Here is a 20,128-nt window from a genome sequence, read left to right as displayed (position 1 = left end):
ATTTATTGTCTTAAGCTGCTAAATTTTGGAGTAATTCGTTATGCAGCAATAGGTAACTAATACACTGTATTAGAGAAATATATTAAACCCATACAAATACTCTTAACTTGAGGAAATATTTTTCCATATAGGACAGGGCAAGGAAGGAAGAGGAGACTTATGGAGCCAGCATTTTGCTGGTTTCTGTTATGCTCTGGACAGGAAGCTAATTTATGCCAAGTATAATAATAGGTAATCCTCTCTATCATGAAGGGGATTGGGGAAATACCCCTGTACACCACATCAAGTACATGCTACGTTATGTAACAGCAAAAACAACAGAAAGACTATCATTGGTAGAGTGTTTACTGCATGTCCATCATTTTCCACACATTATATCTTTCCTTCCTTCTTCCTTCCTTCCCTCCCTCCCTCTCCTTTTCTTTCCATCTTTCCTTCTCTTTTTCTTTTTTCTTTTCTTTCTTTCTCTCTCTTTTTCTTTTTTCTTTTCTTTCTCTCTTTCTCTTTCTCTCTTTCTTTCTCTCTCTCTTTCTCTTCTCTCTTTCTCTCTTTCCTTCTTTCTTTCTTTCCAAGGTCTCACTCTGTCACCCAGGCTGGAGTGCTATCACATGATCACAGCTCACTGCAGCCTCAACCTCCAGGGCTCAAGCGATCCTCTCACCTCAGCCTTCTGAGTGGCTGGGACTACAGGTGCATGCCACCATGTCCAGCTAATTTTTGTCTTTTTTGTAGAGACAGGGTTTTGCCATGTTAGCCAGGTTGGTCTTGAACTCCTGAGCTCAAGCAATCCCCCGTCCTATGCCTCCTAAAGTGCTGGGATTACAGACGTGAGACACTGTGCCTGGCCCATTATCTTTAATCTTCATAAAAAGCCCCATTAAGTATAATATAACAAAGAATTATCATGAAGCCAATTGGGCTCTTTTCACTATACTTCACTGCCTTGAAAGAAAAGCAATAGAGGTTTGGCCATAGTTCAGGAGAGAGGAAATCTGACTAAAAGGCCAAGTAAAGCATCAAATCTAGTAACTTGTCAGACACAAGAAGATCAAGCTCTGAGGTGAAGCAGAGGCAACCAACAGAAATTGACATCAGAAACTCTGCTGGATCCCCACCAGCATGCTACCCATGAATCCTGTTCTCTTTCAGGTGAAATTTTATTTTTTTTCCAATAAGGCCAGCCCTACCCTGGAATCTGGAAACAGTTCTGGCCCAGGGTAGATAGGCTACCAAGGACCTGTGGTAGAAGCCCTGGTGTCCAGGCATGGCTTGGACCTTATTATTGACCTTCTCTGACCTTAGCACTGCAGTTCCATGATGTCTGGCCTTGTTGCTGAGTTCCTTTGTTGACTTATTCCAAAGATACATATGACTTAAGGATGAAAAGTTTTATTGAAGACAAGAAGTATGATTTTCTGTGATATTACATTCCATTTCTAGCACTGAAGATAAGGGAAATGGATTAGGAAGGTTTTGTTTCGTTTTATTGTTGTAAATTTTAAGAAATACAAAATACATGGACAAAGTTAAAAATTCAGACAAGATAGTAAGAGTACTCAGTGAAAAAGTAAGTCTCTTTCCTCAGTTTCTCCTTCCCAAAGTAATCACTCTTGTGAGTTTCTTATCTGTGGAAGGTAACTAATTTTTACATATAGCAGGTCATTGAATAATGTCATTTCATTCAACATTATTTTGCTAGAATATTGATGTAAAAAAAAATTGTTTCCTGGCTGGGGCCACTGTCCATGAGGAATTTGTATGTTCTCCCATGTCTGTGTGAGTTCTCCCAAGGTACTCTGGTTTCTTCCCATATCCTAGAGTTGTGCCCCTTAGGTGAACTGGCATGTCTACATGGTTCCAGTCTGAGTGGGTGTGTGTGAGTGCACCATGGGGATGAGATGGTGTCCTGTCCAAGGTGGTTTTCCACCTCGTGCCCTGAGCTGTCAGGATAGGGTCCAGACACCTGTAACCCTGAACTGGAATAAGTGGGTTGGAAAATGAATAAATGAATACAAATTACTGTCAAATAAATAAACCCCAATTTGAATGTTATATCTCACTATGCTACTCAGGTTGAAGGGCCCAGGTATTTGAATTCATTAGTGATAAAAGTGAAGATTAATTATTTAGGTTTGAGTTGGGAACCTGTCCTGTTGAGCCATTACATCAAACAAAACATCTTTTCTTTCATCTTCTGCTATATGCAATATTTTTCTATAAATGCATGTGAATACACTCGATATTGTACATGTTCAATATAGAGAGTATTCCAATATAGAATATGTCCAATGTAGAGAGTATTCAGATGCATTTTCCTGTCCAATACAAGAGCTTTGAAAAGACATATATAATACTTTCTTTCCTTTCTCTCTCTCTCTCTCTCTTTCTTTCATTCTTTCTTGTTGTTTAACTGGGTCTTGCTCTGTCACCCAGGCTGGAGTGCAGTAGCATGAACATGGCTCACTGCGACCTCAACTTCCTGGGCTCAAGCAATCTTCCTGCATCAGCCTCCTGGGTAACTGGAACTATGGGCATGCACCACCATGCCTGGCTAATTTTTCTTATTTTTGTAGAAACGGGGTTTCACCATGTTGCCCAGGCTGATCTCCAACTCCTGGGCTCACGCAATTCTCCCACTTAAGCCTCCCAAAGTGTTGGTAGTACAGGCATGAGCCACTGTGCCTGGCCCTCAGCTTTTATAGATGGTTGTTATGCAAGAAATGACCATAAGATGGGCTCACATGCGTTTGCTATGAAGTTAAGATTTTATTTGTTGTGCTTGCCTAGGCCATCTCCTAGGTACCATTTCATACTCTCTTGCTCCCGTACCTCTTATTCCCACCACCACCGTGGAGACAGTTCTGCCTAGATGCTGCCTCAGACTAAACTATTTATCACTTGCTTCCTCCCTTGGAGCTTCCCTGATGCCAAGGCATGGGATGCCCACAGAACTCACTCAGCCTTCAGGCCTACATAAACCAGAAATTCAGGGAAGTTAATGTCTGTGGAACTACCATTGGCCAAATGTGGGAGTGGTACTGGTAGCTAAATGGTCTGGGATGCTATTCACAAGCTACCTTAGAAGGCACCTGGGCTTAAGCAGCATTTGTCCTCAGATGAGCCCAACTCCATAAGTGTCCTCATACTAGCTTTCCTTGTTTCCTCTTTCATTCCCAGTGCCCCTCACTCCTGTTCCGTGGGATGATATTCCTAAATAAACCATTTGTAAGCAAGCCTTTGTTTCAGGCTCTACATTTGAGGAACCCAGACTAAGACAATGTTGTTCACTGTCCCATATACCAGAAGTCTTGTGATAAAGTCTTTATGATCTTTAGTGCCAAAAGAGAAGTTGTCTCCCCTGAAAAACTTTTATTTTATCTATTAAAACAGTGAGAACTTTATAACTCATTAGGTTTCTCTTTTTGCTCTGGTTATCAGAAAGCTTAGGAGAAATTGGATGCTTAATTAAAGTATATTATTATACTTTAGTATTCTTTATGGATAGTACATTTGCTTTCATCCTTATTTATGGCTTTGATCTATTTTTATTGTAACATTATTATTATAAGAATGGCAAATCAAACTTTTAGGGAAGAAGTGGGATATAAATAATAAAAATATAATTTGTGTTACTTCCTTCCTTGAATGAGGCAGACTAAGATAGGAGAATGGAAATCAGAGTGACTCAGATAAGGAATAAGTCAGTTAAGTACAGGTGTCATTTTAAAACAAATTCTAGAAAATAGATTCATAGAGACAGGAGTCAAAGATTAGCAATAAATTCAAAGGAAGCAAACTTCTGACTCATCTGTCTTACCCATTTCTAAGACTCTCAGCACCTAGCCAGAACTTGGCACATAGTAAATGTTTGTGTTGAATGAACAGTGTATGTCCTAGCAATTTCTCCACAGTCGATTTACAGTTCCCTAGGATTGATTAAAGAACTACAAGAGCACATCCAGGAGCTCCTCCAGTGCATATACTAAAGAAACTCCTTATCAAACCAGCTTCATCAGAAAAGGCCTAAGCCACCCCGCCTTGAGACAAACTTATCAACTAAGGAAACACAAAGATAATTCCTCTGGGCGCTAGAAGGTGACTTAAAAAAACAGTGCCTTTCAGAAGGCAATTTACCAGATGAAATTTTAAAGTGTCTAGTAGATCCCGAACACTGAACATAACATTTGCAAAATGACATTAAACAGCAGCCCAGCTGTCTATGATTACATATCTTCAGAGTCTGAGAGTCAACCAAGGATGCATTTTACCTACCTCTTACTACTACAAATGGACCATCACAATACATTAGAAATCCTGGCACTTTAAACACTATTTTATTTCTCTCTATAAACTGAAGGTCTTAACATTAATGTGTAGGTCATTAAAATTTATTACAAACATTCCAACAAGGTCTATAAAATCTTGTTTACAAAATCCCGACAGTACAGAAAGGAAGAGATACCGATGGCATTGGCATCCTGTCTCTGGATAGCTAATGTACTCTAAAGTATGATCACCTGGTCCAATTATTTTCTTTGAAGTGTACACATTTCCTTTAGTCTTTGTAATCAAATACTACTTCAGAGACAGGAAGTAATGCTACTTCCCTTGTGGCAAACAAGGACAACTTGATTAGAAAGATAAATACAGCTCCAGTCCAAATGTTTTAATCACTAGAGGTGGCACTTCCTGATTCTATCAGTGTTCCTTTGTGGTTTCTGGTTTTCTCAGCAAAGTTCTTTAAAATTTTGCCCACCATAAAATTTAGATCAATGTATTTTCTGAGTGGATATGAGGTGTTCTATTAGAAAGGTAAGATGAAGTTGGGGAATGTGATTTTTTTAAATACCTTCCTATCATACCACTTTTACAAGATTAAGTCTGAATTATCATTTTTTCTACATTGGAGGAATCATAAGCAAACAGGCAATGCTGATAACATATTAATATAAACTAAAGTAAACTAATTAATATCAGCTGGAGAGCAGCAGTTAGAATGTGGTGGTGAGTCTGGGAGTGGCGGCTCATTCCTGTAATTCCAGTACTTTAATGGGCCAAGGTGGGAGGATCGCTTGACGCCAGGAGTTTGAGACCAGCCTGGACAACACAGCAAGAACCCGTCTCTGCAGAAAAATTTTACAAATAATAATTAGTCAGCCATGGTGGTGTAAACCTGTAGTCCCAGCTACACTGGAGGCTGAGGCTGGAGAGTCCCTTGAGCCCAGGAGTTCAAGGTTGCAGAGAGCTAAGATCATGCCATGGCACTCCAGCCTGGGCAACAGGGTGAGACCCTGTCTCAATAAAAAAAAAAAGAATGTGGTAGGTGTTGCTATGGCAGAAGGCAAGAATTGGTCTGTATAAGGCACTAACATATAACCACAGTTACAGAAGCAAAGAAGAAAACAAGGCATTATTCAAAGCCTGTCTTTAAAAACCCAACTGGCAGTAAAGTTCAAGATGAACAGTTCACAAGATTTATGGGTTCTCTCATGATTTTCTGATTTAAGAACTCTTTACCAATTCCAAACCTAATTCTTCCTCCTCTGCACATCTACCGTCACCTATAACACCAATTCCACTATACTCTAATTATCTGTTTTTACTGGCTATCTCTTTGCCCTCCCACATGAGCACACACACACAAATGCATACACTGTGCACCTGGAGTAAAGGACTACGTGGTCATCTGAGCATTTCTAGTGGTGGGCACTGTGTCTGGCTCATAGATGTTCATTCAGTCAGTGTTTACAGAGTGAATAAATGAATGAACCAATAACTGTTAAATAAACTGAGACAAAAATCACACATTGTTACGACTGGAAGAGATTTAAGAAAATATCTAATCCAATACCTTTATTTTACAGTTGAAGAAACCATGCAGAGAGATGCAATGTCCCACCATAGACAAAAACCTAGCCTGGGGCTTGTAAATTACATGTTTGGGTACTTTCAACAACTATGGCCAACAGTTTTCTATTTTGCACATGTCAAAGTCACTTTGTTTAGTTACTGCTCCCCATCACCAAAAGATAATTTGGCTTTTAAAATCCACAGTCTAAATGGAAAATGTAAGAATTATAACTGAAATTAAAATCAGCTTGGTTAGGCCAGGTGCAATGGCACATACCTGTAATCCCAGCACTTTGGGAGGCTAAGGTGGGTGAATCACTTGAGGTCAGGGGTTCGAGACCAACCTGGCAAACATGGTGAAACCCCATCTCTACCTAAAAAATAAAAAATAAAAAAATTAGCTGGGCGTGGTTGCACATGCCTGTAGTCCCAGCTACTTGGGAGGCTGAGGCACAAGAATCACTTGAACCCAGGAGGCGGAGGTTGCAGTGAGCCGAGATTGCACCACTGCACTCCAGCCTGGGCAACAAAGTGAGACTCCATCTCAAAAAAAAAAAAAAAATCAGCTTGGTTAAAAAGATTGGTAAATTAGTCACCTAAGTAGCCTCAAAAAAAAAAAAATAATAATATTATCAGCCAGAAAGAAGTTCTCAATTTATAAGTGGATTTTGAGTACCTATTTTACTCCCCTCTTCCCACTATTATTATACATGGCTAGTAATCGTCTGCATTACAAAAGCCTTATGTTTTTGTTATTCATACTACCATTCTCATTTTTTCCACAGATAAGAAACAGACCACCAAATTCTGGGATTCTGTGTGGTAAAGAGAACTGAAACATGGACACAAGAGAGGAACCATATTACAAATATTAAAAGGTTATGAGAATAACTGTGGTATATCCACTCAATAGAATACTGCAGTTATTACAAGTGACCTTTACGGGTAGTTTATAACAGCACAAAATATGATTAAAAATGTTAAATAAAAAAGGTATAAAATTTGGCATAAATAATTAAAACTCAGCAGAGAGAAATGGCAAGAAATAAATACACCATTTAGGTGAATAGCATCCCAGACCATTTAGCTACCAGTACCACTCCCATTTGGTTACATTTAGGTGGTAGAATTAAAGATTATCTTTTTCTCTCTTCCTTTTTCCATGTTTAAAAAATGTTCTAAAGTATATTTATTTACTTTTATAATGGAAAAATAAAATAGATTAAATCTTTTTACAGAAACTAAGAAGTTGGTATCAGAGGTTGCACAGTCAATATTGAACTTCCCTTTATAAGTTTCTTTTGGGTCTCTGTTTTTGTCTTCCTTCCAAATTCTCCAATTGTTGTCAACAAGTCCCTGGAGAGGATATCTTTTCAGCTAAGAAATAGGGTCCTGATTGAAGATATAAAGTAAGGAAACCTTAGTGTCACCTCTTCCCTTAGGAGCTGTTTGAGAAATATACTGAGAAATTCACTCTATTTGTTGTAGTGAAGAACTTCCTGCCAATGCCTTTTACTAGATTTTTTATGTTCTTAGAAAACCTGGAAAGTCCCTAAATAATTCACACACTCTTTCCTGGGTTTGGTTGCTGGATGTATGTTCAATTTTTTTCCCCATGACAGTAAATGTCCTTTCTTTTGAGATTACTGATTACTATGACACTAATGGCCCAATTAAAATGTAGATGTAACTTTCAGGTACCATCTATTTTAAGAAGAATAAAATCAGCTCAATAGGAGGTAACCCTCCAGCTACTTCCTAAGTTGCTTAGAGCACATTCCCCCATGCTTTTAAAAAGCTATTTTTCCAAAAATTATAGTGCTTGGTGTGTCTTCACCACAGGTAGCTTTCACCCGCAGGTAGAGTTACATCAGGGAATCACAAAGCAAAAGCTGAGAAATTAATGCTGTTCCTCCTTTCTCACCTTCTCTGGGAAAGCTGTATGTGACTGCCTGACACTTATAAATGAATATGCAGGCTCCCAACTCTGATACCCAAAGGAACACAAGGAACAGCCAGCTGAGCTCTCTTCTTCCCTCATGCGCACCATCTGGTTCACTTTCTACATGTAAGTGCGTTTTCCACATTGCAGAAGCATGTGCTCATTGGAAGGCTGTATAGGTTTTTAGCTAAACTGTAAGAACAGAAAGCCCTTGCTGGTCTGAGAACTCTGAGAAGGAGATCTAAGCAGCAGCTTAGGCAACTATCTTGAGGCCTGCAACAAGATGCTATCATTGAGCATTCTACCCATTGCCGGTGTACTCAGCTTTTCCCAAAGGGAAAAATATGCAGCTCTTCACTCCTGTTTCCAGACTTCTGCTCCCATGGCTTAGGGTTCTTGAGTCTGTGACAGAAAATATCACTCTCAAATAAATGGGCCTACTCTCCTCATAATTCCCTCAAACACAGGGCATTACAAACCATATCCTTAACAAAGGAATATGTAGGAAATATTTATTCATGCCCAAACTCAAAAATAATTAAAAACATAATTTGAGATTAGCTACAGAAACATAAATAATACTCCAGCATAAAAATAAACAATATGAGGAAAGATTCCCTCTCTTGGTATTTTAACCCTTCAACTTTTGCCCACTATGACACATAATAAATATTTAGGTTGATGATGCTTTCTGAGACAGTGTAAAATGCTATTTTGATCTCTTCATCTCAAATTATGCCACTGCTTTCCTTGAAAACTTCTCTGTGTTAAACCTAATCTATTGAAGTGTGCAAAAACTTGTACTTCAATTAAATAAAAACATTAATAGATCAAATATAAACCACACCTTACTTGTTACTCTGGATTTTGCTTAGTATTAATACATGCTAATACAATAAAAGGTCTAAACTATCTTAATGAGGATCCATGAATGATAGCTTAGAACCTCTTCTTCCAAAATCTACTTTTGCTTGACTCATACAGTCTCACTCCCCATCCCACCAATAAAAGTATGCCTGGGAATATTCATGAGCAGATGCTATGAAAGCTGAGTGATGGTCTTCTTTTGGTCAGAAATTAGGTACAAATTATGTGGCTATGTAAGGAGAAAGAAGAAAACCAATAGAAAAAGCAGAAAAGCCATAGCTACAGGAAGCCTTGCAGAAATTATAGCTATTTGAGTGTTCCATTGTCATAAGACCCGAAGCATAGTTTTAGAACTAGAAGACATCTATGAGGTCCTGTTCATGCCATCAGTTTATAGGAAAATGGGCTTCAGGAAGGTTTGTGACTTGCTCAAGGTCACATATATGGTTGGCAGTAGAGCTAGACTAGAAATAGGATCTGGATCTTTTGGTTCCAAGTTTTCCTTCAACTATACCACAAAATGTATCAGTTCTTGAAATTATCAAAATATAAACCATTTGAATGAAAAACTTTCTAAACTAATGTTAGAAAGGGGGTCTAAATGTTTGTGTCCTCCCAAAATTCATATGTTGAAAACTAATCCTCAAGGTGATGGTATTATGAGGTGGCGGCTTTGGATGGTGATTAGATCAAAGGGGTGCACCCCTCATGAATGGAATTAGTGCCCTTATAAAAGAGGCCCCAGATAAATCTCTCAGCCCTCCTGCCATGTAAGGTTACAGTGAAAAGGCAACCATCTATGAGGAACCAGGACCTTATAGACACCATATCTGCTAGTGCCTTGACCTTGGACCTCACAGCCTACAGAACTGTGAGAAATAAAGTTCTGTAGTTTATCAGCCACCCAGTCTATGGTATTTTGTTAGAGCAGGCTGTATTAGTCCATTTTCCATACTGCTATGAAGAAATATCCAAGACTAGGTAATTATAAAGAAAGAGAGGTTTAATACATTCACAGTTCCACATGGCTGAGGAGGCCTCACAATCATAGCAGAAGGTGAAAGAGGAGCAAAGGCATGTCTTACATGGTGGCATACAGGAAGAGCATGTGCAGGGGAACTTCCCTTTATAAAACCATCAGATCTTGTGAGATTTATTCACTACCACAAAAACAGCACAGGAAAAACCCACCCCCGTGATTCAATTACCTCCCACCTGGTCCCTCCTATGACACATGGGGATTATGGGAGCTACAATTCAAGATGAGATTTGGGTGGGGACAGAGCCAAACCATATCACAGGCTGACTAGATTAATACACTGGTTAACGTAATTCCTGCTTTTATATACAGAATATAAAAAACATTATTGAACCTTTTCTCTGTGAATCAAGGTCACCATTGTGAAGATCAACAATGTGAACTCTATAATACAGTCTGTGAATGCTAGTATGACTTTGAGCGTAGTGCAATGTCAGGAATCTGCTAAGTGCTTTTTATGGATTTACTCTTTGCTCTCATTACTTACTGTTTTCAATGATGCTGCTCCAAGTATCATCCCCTTCCCCACCTTCTCGTTTCAATTCTAAACTCTTATGTTTTCTGAAGTCTATCCTCTAGAGTAATATAAAATGTAGACAGATGAACCCCATACTTCTTGCAGCATTATTCATAAGAGCAAAACAAAAATGAAAATGTCCAACATAAGAGAATATTTAGTGAGTTGTACTTTCAAATAGAATATGATGTAGCCATTAAAATTATCTTCACATGAAGAAGCTTTAATGAAATGAGGAAGTGCTTATGTAATAATGTTAAATGCAAAAAGCAGGATATAAAATCACAATAAAACTACCAGATACCAACTACATTTTTAAAATGCTTAGAGTGAGGAAAATATACCAAAGTGTTTACAAGAATAAGATTACTGACAATTATTATTCTCATATTATACTGTTCTACATATTTCTGTTCATTTCTGCAATTAAAGTATAACACTTTAAGTCAGAAAGATAATTTTATAAAAGGAAATATCACATTGGAAAATACAACCTAATGAGTCAGAACTATATAAAATAAAAATATATAGATTCTAGGTGAGAATTGAAAGCCTCTGTTGTATGGACTTGTCCACAGTTCTGTGACATGGTAGGGTTGCACACACATGGTTTTTGCTCACTTCCCACTTCTTTGCTGAGTTCCAGGTTGCTAGATAGCTGAATTTCACTGATGGGCAAAGCCTTAAGGTATATATGTATTAAAGGGGAAGAGAGAAGGAAAGAAAAAAAAGGAGAGGGTGAAAAAATTCTGAGCCAATGATTTTAGAAAAATGTCTAAGTGTTTTTTCATTAATTGTTTTTTTATTAATAGAAGTTTAGATGCTACAAATAGCAGTAATTATCATTAAGTTACTCAAGCTGATTTACCAGTGAAGGAGCATTAAAGACAAATTAACCTCTCTAGAGACCAAGATATCTTCTAACTAATAATTAACTACCTCCTAAAAGTGGGAGAGCTGAATCAAGAATGTGAGAGGAAGTCAAAACTAAGATAGCACAGAAAGAATCTAAACAGTTGAAACAAATGAGTGTCTTAGTGCAGATGCTCCTTGACTTAGAATGAGATTACGTGCTGATAAACCCATTGTAAATTGAAAATATCCTAAGGTGAAAATTCATTTAATACACCTAACCTACTGAACATCATAGCTTAGTTTAGCCTAACTTATATATGCTCAGAACACCTACATTAGTCTGTAGTTGGACAAAGTCATCTAACACAAAGTCTATTTTATAATAAAGGGAATAAAGTGTTGAGTCTCATGTGATTTAGTGAATACTATACTGAAAATTAAAAACAGAATCGGTGTACGTGAAATACAGATTTTACTGAATGTGTATCACTTTTGCACCATCATAAAGTCAAAAACGACTAAATTAAACCATCCTAAGTCAGGAAGCTTCTGCGTAGGATGGTTATATCTGCACATATTGGGTACTACTAGCAATTTTCTTTCTTTCTTTTTTTTTTTTTTTTGAGATGGAGTCTCACTCTGTCGCCCAGGCTTGAGTGCAGTGGTGCGATCTCGGCTCACTGCAAGCTCTGCCTCCCGGGTTCACGCTATTCTCCTGCCTCAGCCTCCTGAGCAGCTGGGACTACAGGCACCCACCACTACACCTGGCTAATTTTTTGTATTTTTAGTAGAGACGGGGTTTCACCGTGTTAGCCAGGATGGCCTCGATCTCCTGACCTCATGATCTGCCCTCGGCCTCCCAAAGTGCTGGGATTACAGGTGTGAGCTACCACACCCAGCCTACTACTACCAATTTTCTATCCTAATTCTTTTCTATTATGATTATATATTTTTCTGCTATAATAGTAATATTTTTTCTTTTCTTTGATTGAAATAATTAACATATGGGTTATGGAGGAGGAAGTAGTGACTTTTGGTTTTGCAACACACAGCAAAACACAGTAAAACACAGTATTCACTCATGCATGCACAGTAAAACACAGTATTCACACAGCAAAACACAGTATTCACTCATGCATACACATAACCTACCCTCCCACATCCACTGCCCTGCATCATCTCATGCAGAGATGACCAAAGGCAAACTGAGCTCAGAGCGGGTGTTTTATCAAATAGATGTTGCTAGACTTTTCAAAGCTTCTGAAGATCACTTTAAAAACTTCCCCTCTGCCTTCCCAAACACTACATGCCAAGAAAAGACTAAGTTAGAATACGGCTGACCCTTGAACAACATAGGTTTAACTGCACGGGTCCATTTATATGTGCATTTTCTTCTGTCTCTGACACCCCTGAGACAGCAAGACCAGCTCCTCCTCTCCCCTTCAACAGTCTGTTCAGCCTACTCAAAGTAAAGACAATGAGGATGAAGACCTTTATGATGGTCCACTTCCATTTAATAAATAGTAAATATATTTTCTTTTTTATGATTTTCATAAATTTTTTTCTCTAGCTTTATTAGTCATAAGAATACAGTATAAATACATATAACATACAACATATGTGTTGATTGACTGTTTATGTAATCAGTAAGGCTTCTGGTCAACAATAGGCTATTAGTATTTAAGATTTTTGGGGAATCAAAAGTTTTATGCTAATTTTCAACTGCATGGAGAGTTGGCATCCCTAACCCCCATGTTGTGCAAGGGTCAGCTGTACTTTACACTGGTTTAAGGGATAGACAAGGTCCAAATCTGTTCTCATTCATCACTAGTGGCATTAATTAGCATTTGCAATATGATCTCTAAGGACTTCCCCAAACATAATATTTTATTATAATAGCCCTGTGAGATTATATTAGCCCAATTTTACAGATGAAGAAACATAGGTTCTAAGAGGTTAATTTGCTGAAGATCACACCAGTATTAACCTGGCGGAAGGCCTAGACCTTAACTCTCAATCTTGTGTTTATTTCCACGGTTTCATGCTATAGGGCTTATTGACAGATTAATTCTATGCCAAACTATTTGCCCCTAAAAGCCATGCGTAAGCATACCTCTGAGGATCAGTTGCTGCTCAACAACAGTGCAGGAGAGTGGAAAATTATTCCTGAAGCAGGAAAAAATTGAGTGGCGGGTGACTGCAGCTAATGTTCATGCTCACCTTGATGTCTACTTGTGCCCCTTCAACCACTAGAATGCATCCCCCTTCTCTTCACAAATACATGCCCACCATTTGTCCTTCAAGGTTTAAAATAATGCCCCCTCTACAGAATTTCATGGAAAATTTCAGCCATTTCCACTATTTCTTTACTCCACATTTCATCTTAACTTTAATAACTTTGAAGATATTACATAGTTTACATAGTCCCAAATTCCTCAGAAATTTTTCTCTAGAGTTCATACATGTATGTTTTAGCCCCCCAGCAAGACTTTAAGCAAGATCTATTTTCTACATCTCAGATTCCTTTGCATGTTTTCACTGCTTTTCTCTTTCCTTCAACAGCCTAGTATATTGCCATGCATTCAACAATTGCTTACCGAGCAAATGAGAACCTGCATTAGTGTAGTAAAAGCATAGCTTGATTAGTAATTAGGAGGTTGGCATCCCAGTTTTACAACTAAGTAACTGCATTATTTCAGGCAAGTCTATGGGTTTGTTTTCTCACCATAAAATTGTCATAGGGGCAAGAAGTGGGTGGACTATATGAGTTCTATGATCTATAAGATGCTATGAATATTTAAATATTATTTTGGTTGGGACCGATCAAAACCTGACTTTATTCCATTAAGGATGAGAGAAGAGATGAATAAGAATTCCAATGAGAAGAATATTGAAACTAACAAAAATGCTAAGCAGAAGAAAGCCAACATGTCTGGAAAACAAAAAAAAGCAAAGAAGAATAAGAGAAAGCAGAGATGTCCTGGGCAAAACTGGAAATACAGATCCTGCTTGAGAGGGAGGTGAAGGGGTTAGAGGGTGGAATATACATGGGGGCAGCTTAGCAACTAGAAATATTGTTTAAGGGGTTAGGCGAATGTAGTATAATGTTTTGTTTTGTTTAATTTGCTCTTCTGTTTGCTATTTGAACTTGAAATCAAATGGTAAGAAAGTATTGAGCATGCATAGATTCTGATGAAGAAAATAAGATGCACACTAAAAAATACTTGTAAAAATAGAGACAGAAGTTCTTGGCATTAATGTAAGAATTAATACCATTAACATTTGACCATTAGAAACCTTTTTTCCTGTACTTTTTCCTCCAATTTTTTCGAGAGAGGGAGGTGGAGAGGTATAGCAATTTTAATCAGGGTATTTCTGCTGCTTACGTTTAATTTTATTAAAGATTTTCATAATTCCAAGTAATACTATACTAATTTCATTAAAATTGGGTCTTAGCTGACAGACCATATAATAGATTAAAATAATGTTATAAGGAGATCTGTCCATGACTTCATTAATAAGCTCCCTTGGATGGGAAGAACCTATGGCAGGCAGTGAGATGATGTCTCTGATGTGGTAGTGTCTCAGTTGCTAAGCAGAAGAAAGTAATGATCAGCTTAACAGTTTGAGAAAAAAAAATTACCTCTTTAGAAAAGAAAATATCTAATATTAACACAAATATTTGAATCGAATAACATTTCTTGGATTCTCGGATGTAAAAGTTTTCAGTTGCTATCCAAAGTTGAAATAACACTTTAGGAGTACCCGGTTAATAAAAGGCCAAAAACATCCCAATAAAAAACAGCAAAAGTTTAAAGGTCTTTGATATTTAAGATCCATTTTTCGGAATCTTCTGACCATCTTGAGATTAAAACTACAGAGAAGAAACTTACTATTAGTCCATGTTACATAACTTTGAATCTAGTTTGCCCTTAACCTTTTACCAAGTTTAGCCAAGGTTTATAATGAAATTTTTTTGCAAGGAGAAAAAAAAATGTGTGTTTTAAAAACAAACATACCTGCTTCATCATAGGATACAGTCAATTTTTCTAGCATTTCTCGGTCAATTGACAAAATCTGCTGTTCAAGGATGGTCTGGTAAGACAATACACTATTTTCTTTGTCTTTCTCGTAGTCCTGAAGATGCTGTTTAAGGGCCTCTGGGAGTCGAGATTTTACATATTCAGCTGCAGTCTGCAGACAAAACAGTCAGAGAACTCCATTAGAAATTCTCCTCCTAGACTTTTTACTTACCCTCAGGTGCTATAGAGAAAGCTCAAAGCACTGTGAAACCAACCCTCCAGACAAGCATGTCCTTGTCATTGTCATTTTTAGTATCCACTGGACCCAGTAAGGTGATCTTCAAATAGACAGAATCACAGACCTCTAAGAGTTTTCTACTAGGTTTAAAGGTATAAAAGATGATAGATTTGGTTAGATATTCACAGATTTAGTGCTCAGAGTTTCAACTATTATAGTGAACTGAAGGCCCCTGACAGTGATTTTGCTGGATACAAATTTGACTTGCCCTTGTCTACTATGCAGAAGACAGTCACTCATCTCAGCAATGACCCCATCCATGCTACGGTATCCACATCCCTACTTTGTTTTATTAGTCTCTACTCATTAATGTTTACATAAGAACTCTTGTAAAGTGAATTGTATAAAGGAGAGTCCTCTGCTAGGCCTGAAAATGAAATAACGGGATAAACAGAAAATGAGGAGATTTAAAACAATGCCCCTTAACCTGGGGCAAAAAAAAAAAAAAAAAAAAAAAAAACTTCACCACTTAAATGCCTTAAGCTTACATATACATAATTCTTACTTTGACAAGTTTGTTGTTGTTGTTGCTGTTTGTTTTTTGCTTTTACACTATCTGTACAACACACTCCCAAATAGTTACATTCCAATTAGTAACAACTAATTACATGCAGTGATTTTCAATCAGGTAAGCATGTTCCACTTGGGGGTAGGAAGGAAGATATGCTTATTTTGAAAAGATTTTCGCAAAGATTCTGACATGTTCTTCTGGTAGGCTGCAGTGGTAGCATACTCTTTTCTCTCCAAGTTGAGAATCCCAGTGCTAGTTAAGCAGAATTTTATGAGCATAATTAAGTGACAGGAGGCATGCATAAATCAGGAGCATTCTGAAATTTATAAAACTTCTCTCTTGGGAATGTCAAAAGTTTAGCATCTCCTTGCAGTGCAGTCCTGCTTTACTCACATAGTGTCTAAGGTTAATAAATCAATCAATGAAGTCCACCATATATTGTTCAAAATTATATTCATAACCAGTATAAAACTTCACAAACACACACCAAAAAAACTGCTAAAAAAAACCCTAAAAGATGGTCTCTGGGGCAATCTTTGCTTAGAATAAGGCAAAGACTCATCTACACAGAAAAAAGAAAAACCCGTAGTGTTATGTTGCACAGTAGGGTAACTATGGTTATCAGTAAGGTGTCATATATTACAAAATAGCTAGAATAAAGGTTTTTGAATGTTCCCAACATAACTAAATTATAAATGAATGAGGTAAGGGATATGCTAACTACCTTGATTTGAACACTATACAAGATATACATGTATTGAAACATCAAACTGTACCTCATAAATATGTAAAGTTACAATGTATCAATTTTTAAAATTCTGTACAGCTATTAATTGTACAACTTAAAATAAGTATGCATTAAACATACATACTGAGATATATATATATACACATATGATACATGCTAATCAACAGAGGTTCAGTTTTTTTCATTTATAGAGTAGTATCCTCTATAGCCTTTGGAAAAAACGAGATAGGACTATATGTACCGACCAGGAAGAATACCATGATATATTGTTGAGGTTAAAAATCAAAGTCACAGAATATCAGGTATACTATATCCTACAAGATATATATACATATATATGAGCATAATTAAGTGACACATATATATATAGTGTATTTAGTATTATCATATAGGCATAGGAGAAGATATGGAAGAATATACTCCAACTTTGGAAGACACTTTATTTTTTTATTTTTATTTTTTTGAGACAGAGTTTCACTCTTGTTGCCCAGGCTGGAGTGCAATGGCATGATCTCGGCTCACTGCAACCTCCACCTCCTGGGTTCAAGCGATTCTCCTGCCTCAGCCTCCTGAGTAGCTAGGACTACAAGCGCCTGCCACCATGCCCGGCTAATTTTTTTTGTATTATTAGTAGAGATGGGGTTTTACCATGTTGGCCAGGCTGGTCTTGAACTCCTGACCTCAGGTGATCCACCCGCCTCAGCCTCCCAAAGTGCTGAGATTACAGGCGTGAGCAACCATGCACAGACAATACTTTCTACGTTCCACATTTTTGTATTGTTTCCATGTTCTTACTATTGTAATTTTTTAAAATTGTCTTTAAAATGTATTTGGTTTTTAAAAATTTTATTTCAGTAGTTTTTGGGGAACAGGTGGTTTTTTGTTACATGAATAAGTTCTTTAGTGGTGATTTCTGAGATTTTGGTGCACCCATCACTGGAGCAGTGGACACTGTACCCAATATTTAGTCTTTTATCCTTCTTCCCCTTCCCACCCTCCCCCTTATGTCCCCAAAGTCCATTATATCATTCTTATGCCTTTGCATCCTCATAGCTTAGCTCCCGCTTATAAGTGAGAATTTATGATATTTGGTTTTCCATTTCTGAGTTACTTTACATATAACAACGGTCTCCAACTCCATCTAAATTGCTGCAAATGCCATTATTTCATTCCGTTTTATGGCTGAGTAGCATACCATGGTGTATATACAGCACATTTTCTTTATCCACTTGTTGGTTGGTGGGCATTTAGGTTGGTTCCACATTTTTGCAATTGTGAATTGTGCTGCTATACACATGCACATGCACGTGTCTTTTTCATAAAATAACTTCTTTTCCTTTGGGTACATACCCTAAAATATATTTCTTTATAACCTTCATGATTTTCTCTTTAAATGTTAACACAATTTAGGATGAAAAGAAACTTGCCAGAACAATGACAACTGACTTCCCAGGAAAAGTCCACTGGGAAGTGGTGGTGAAAACTTATATTTTAGCCCCTAGAGTAGCCAAAGGTAACACAACACATTTTAGTTTCAGATTTATATTTCCTAATTCTGTTGCTGACAAAATTACAACTTTAACATCACCAAACATTGTTCAATTTCTCTGCCAGCCAGCTAGTACAGAACAAATGAAATTATTCCATAAAATGTAAATGGACACAGCACATTTGTGCAACATATTTAATTGTAGAATTTAATAACATTTTTTCCCTGACACTGGAAAATGAAGAGACACACTGCACAATAACTATTTTTGAACTCACACTACCTTGTTACTCAGTGTAATATCTGTCATTAATTTTTTTCCTTGAAATGCCTATGAGGTACAGGAAATAGTTCCATAATTCACATTTTACAAATATTGATGTACTCTACATTATTGAAAGCACACCATGGGATTCCTGGCTAGCCATAAGCAGAAGATTGAAACTGGACCCCTTCCTTACACAATATACAAAAATTAACTCAAGATGGATTAAAGACTTTAATGTAAAACTCAAAACTATAAAAATCCTGGAAGACAACCTAGGCAACACCATTCAGGACATAGGCATGGGCAAAGATTTCATGCTGAAGACACCAAAAGCAATCGCAAAAAAAGCAAAAATTGACAAATAGTATCTAATTAATCTAAAGAGCTTCTGCACAGCAAAAGAAACTATCATCAGAGTAAACAGACAACCTACAGAATGGGAGAACATTTTTGAAAATTCTGCACCTAACAAAGGTCTAATATTCAACATCTATGAGGAATTTTAACAAATTTACAAGAAAAAGACAACCCCATAAAAAAGTGGGCAAAGGACATGAACAGATACTTTTCAAAAGAACACATACATGCGGCCAACAATCATGAAAAGAAGTTCAACATCACTGATCGTTAGAGAAATGCAAATTAAAACACAATGAGAGGCCGGGTGCGGTGGTTCACGCCTGTAATCCCAGCACTTTAGGAGGCTGAGGCGGGCGGATCACAAGGTCAGGAGATCAAGACCAGCCTGGCTAACCTGGTGAAACCCCGTCTCTACTAAAAATACAAAAAATTAGCCGGGTGTGGTGGCAGACACCTGTAGTCCCAGCTACTCAGGAGGCTGAGGCAGGAGAATGGGTGAACCCGGGAGGCGGAGCTTGCAGTGAGCCGCAATCACGCCACTGCACTCCAGCCTGGGCGACAGAGCGACACTCTGTCTCAAAAAAAAAAAAAAAAAATTCAAATAATAACAGATGCTAGCAAGGTTGTGGAGGAAAAGGAACACTTTTACACTGCTGGTGGGAGTGTAAATTAGTTCAGCCATTGTGGAAGACAGTGTGGTGATTCCTCAAAGACCTAAAGACAGAAATACCATTTGACTCAGCAATCCCATTACTGGGTATATACCCAAAGGAATAGAAATCATACTATTATAAAGACACATGCTTGCATATGCTCATTGCAGCACTACTCACAATAGCAAAGACATGGAATCAACCTAAATGCCCATCAATGATAAACTAGATTAAGAAAATGTAGTACATATACACCATGGAATACTATGCAGCTATAAAAAAAATGAGATCATGTCCTTTGCAGGCTTATGAATGCAGCTGGAGGCCATTATCCGTAGCAAAGTAACACAGGAACAGAAAACCAAATACTCATGGTCTCTTATTGGTTTTAGTCAATCCTTCATACCTTTCAAAGTTTGGCTCATATGCCATGTATATACTGTTAGTATTGCCTAACCTAACTTGAACATCTAAGAGCATCCAACAGCTTTCCAATTATTTTGTGTTTGTACAGGTATAGGTACTTTAGCTCCTCCATCTGGTGGAAATAAGGACTGTATCTTACACATTACTGTGTTCCCCCACATCTGGTTCGATGCTTGGTACCATAGAAGCTCAATACTTAGACACTATGCAAAAATCAAGTACTTTCAGATAGCTTGGGAGAAAATGTTTTGACAGTTCCTAATTCTTTCTTGCATACAGATCT

At 37.5% G+C, this 20,128-nt stretch overlaps 1 protein-coding gene across 3 annotated transcripts in view; it reads right to left on the bottom strand.

Moving 5' to 3' along the window:
• The window catches only part of PPM1L (protein phosphatase, Mg2+/Mn2+ dependent 1L), a 318,324-nt gene that overhangs the window by 88,140 nt on the left and 210,056 nt on the right, over positions 1–20,128 (bottom strand). For all 3 annotated transcript variants that reach the window (XM_003256389.4, XM_030822770.1, XM_030822769.1), the window contains one exon: positions 15,090–15,264. In XM_003256389.4, the coding sequence (XP_003256437.1) occupies positions 15,090–15,264 (175 nt within the window). The remainder of the gene's footprint in view (positions 1–15,089; positions 15,265–20,128) is intronic.

This window comes from Nomascus leucogenys, chromosome 11 (genome assembly GCF_006542625.1).
Source record: "Nomascus leucogenys isolate Asia chromosome 11, Asia_NLE_v1, whole genome shotgun sequence".
Lineage (NCBI taxonomy): Eukaryota > Metazoa > Chordata > Mammalia > Primates > Hylobatidae > Nomascus > Nomascus leucogenys.
This window is presented reverse-complemented; position numbering and strand designations above follow the sequence as displayed.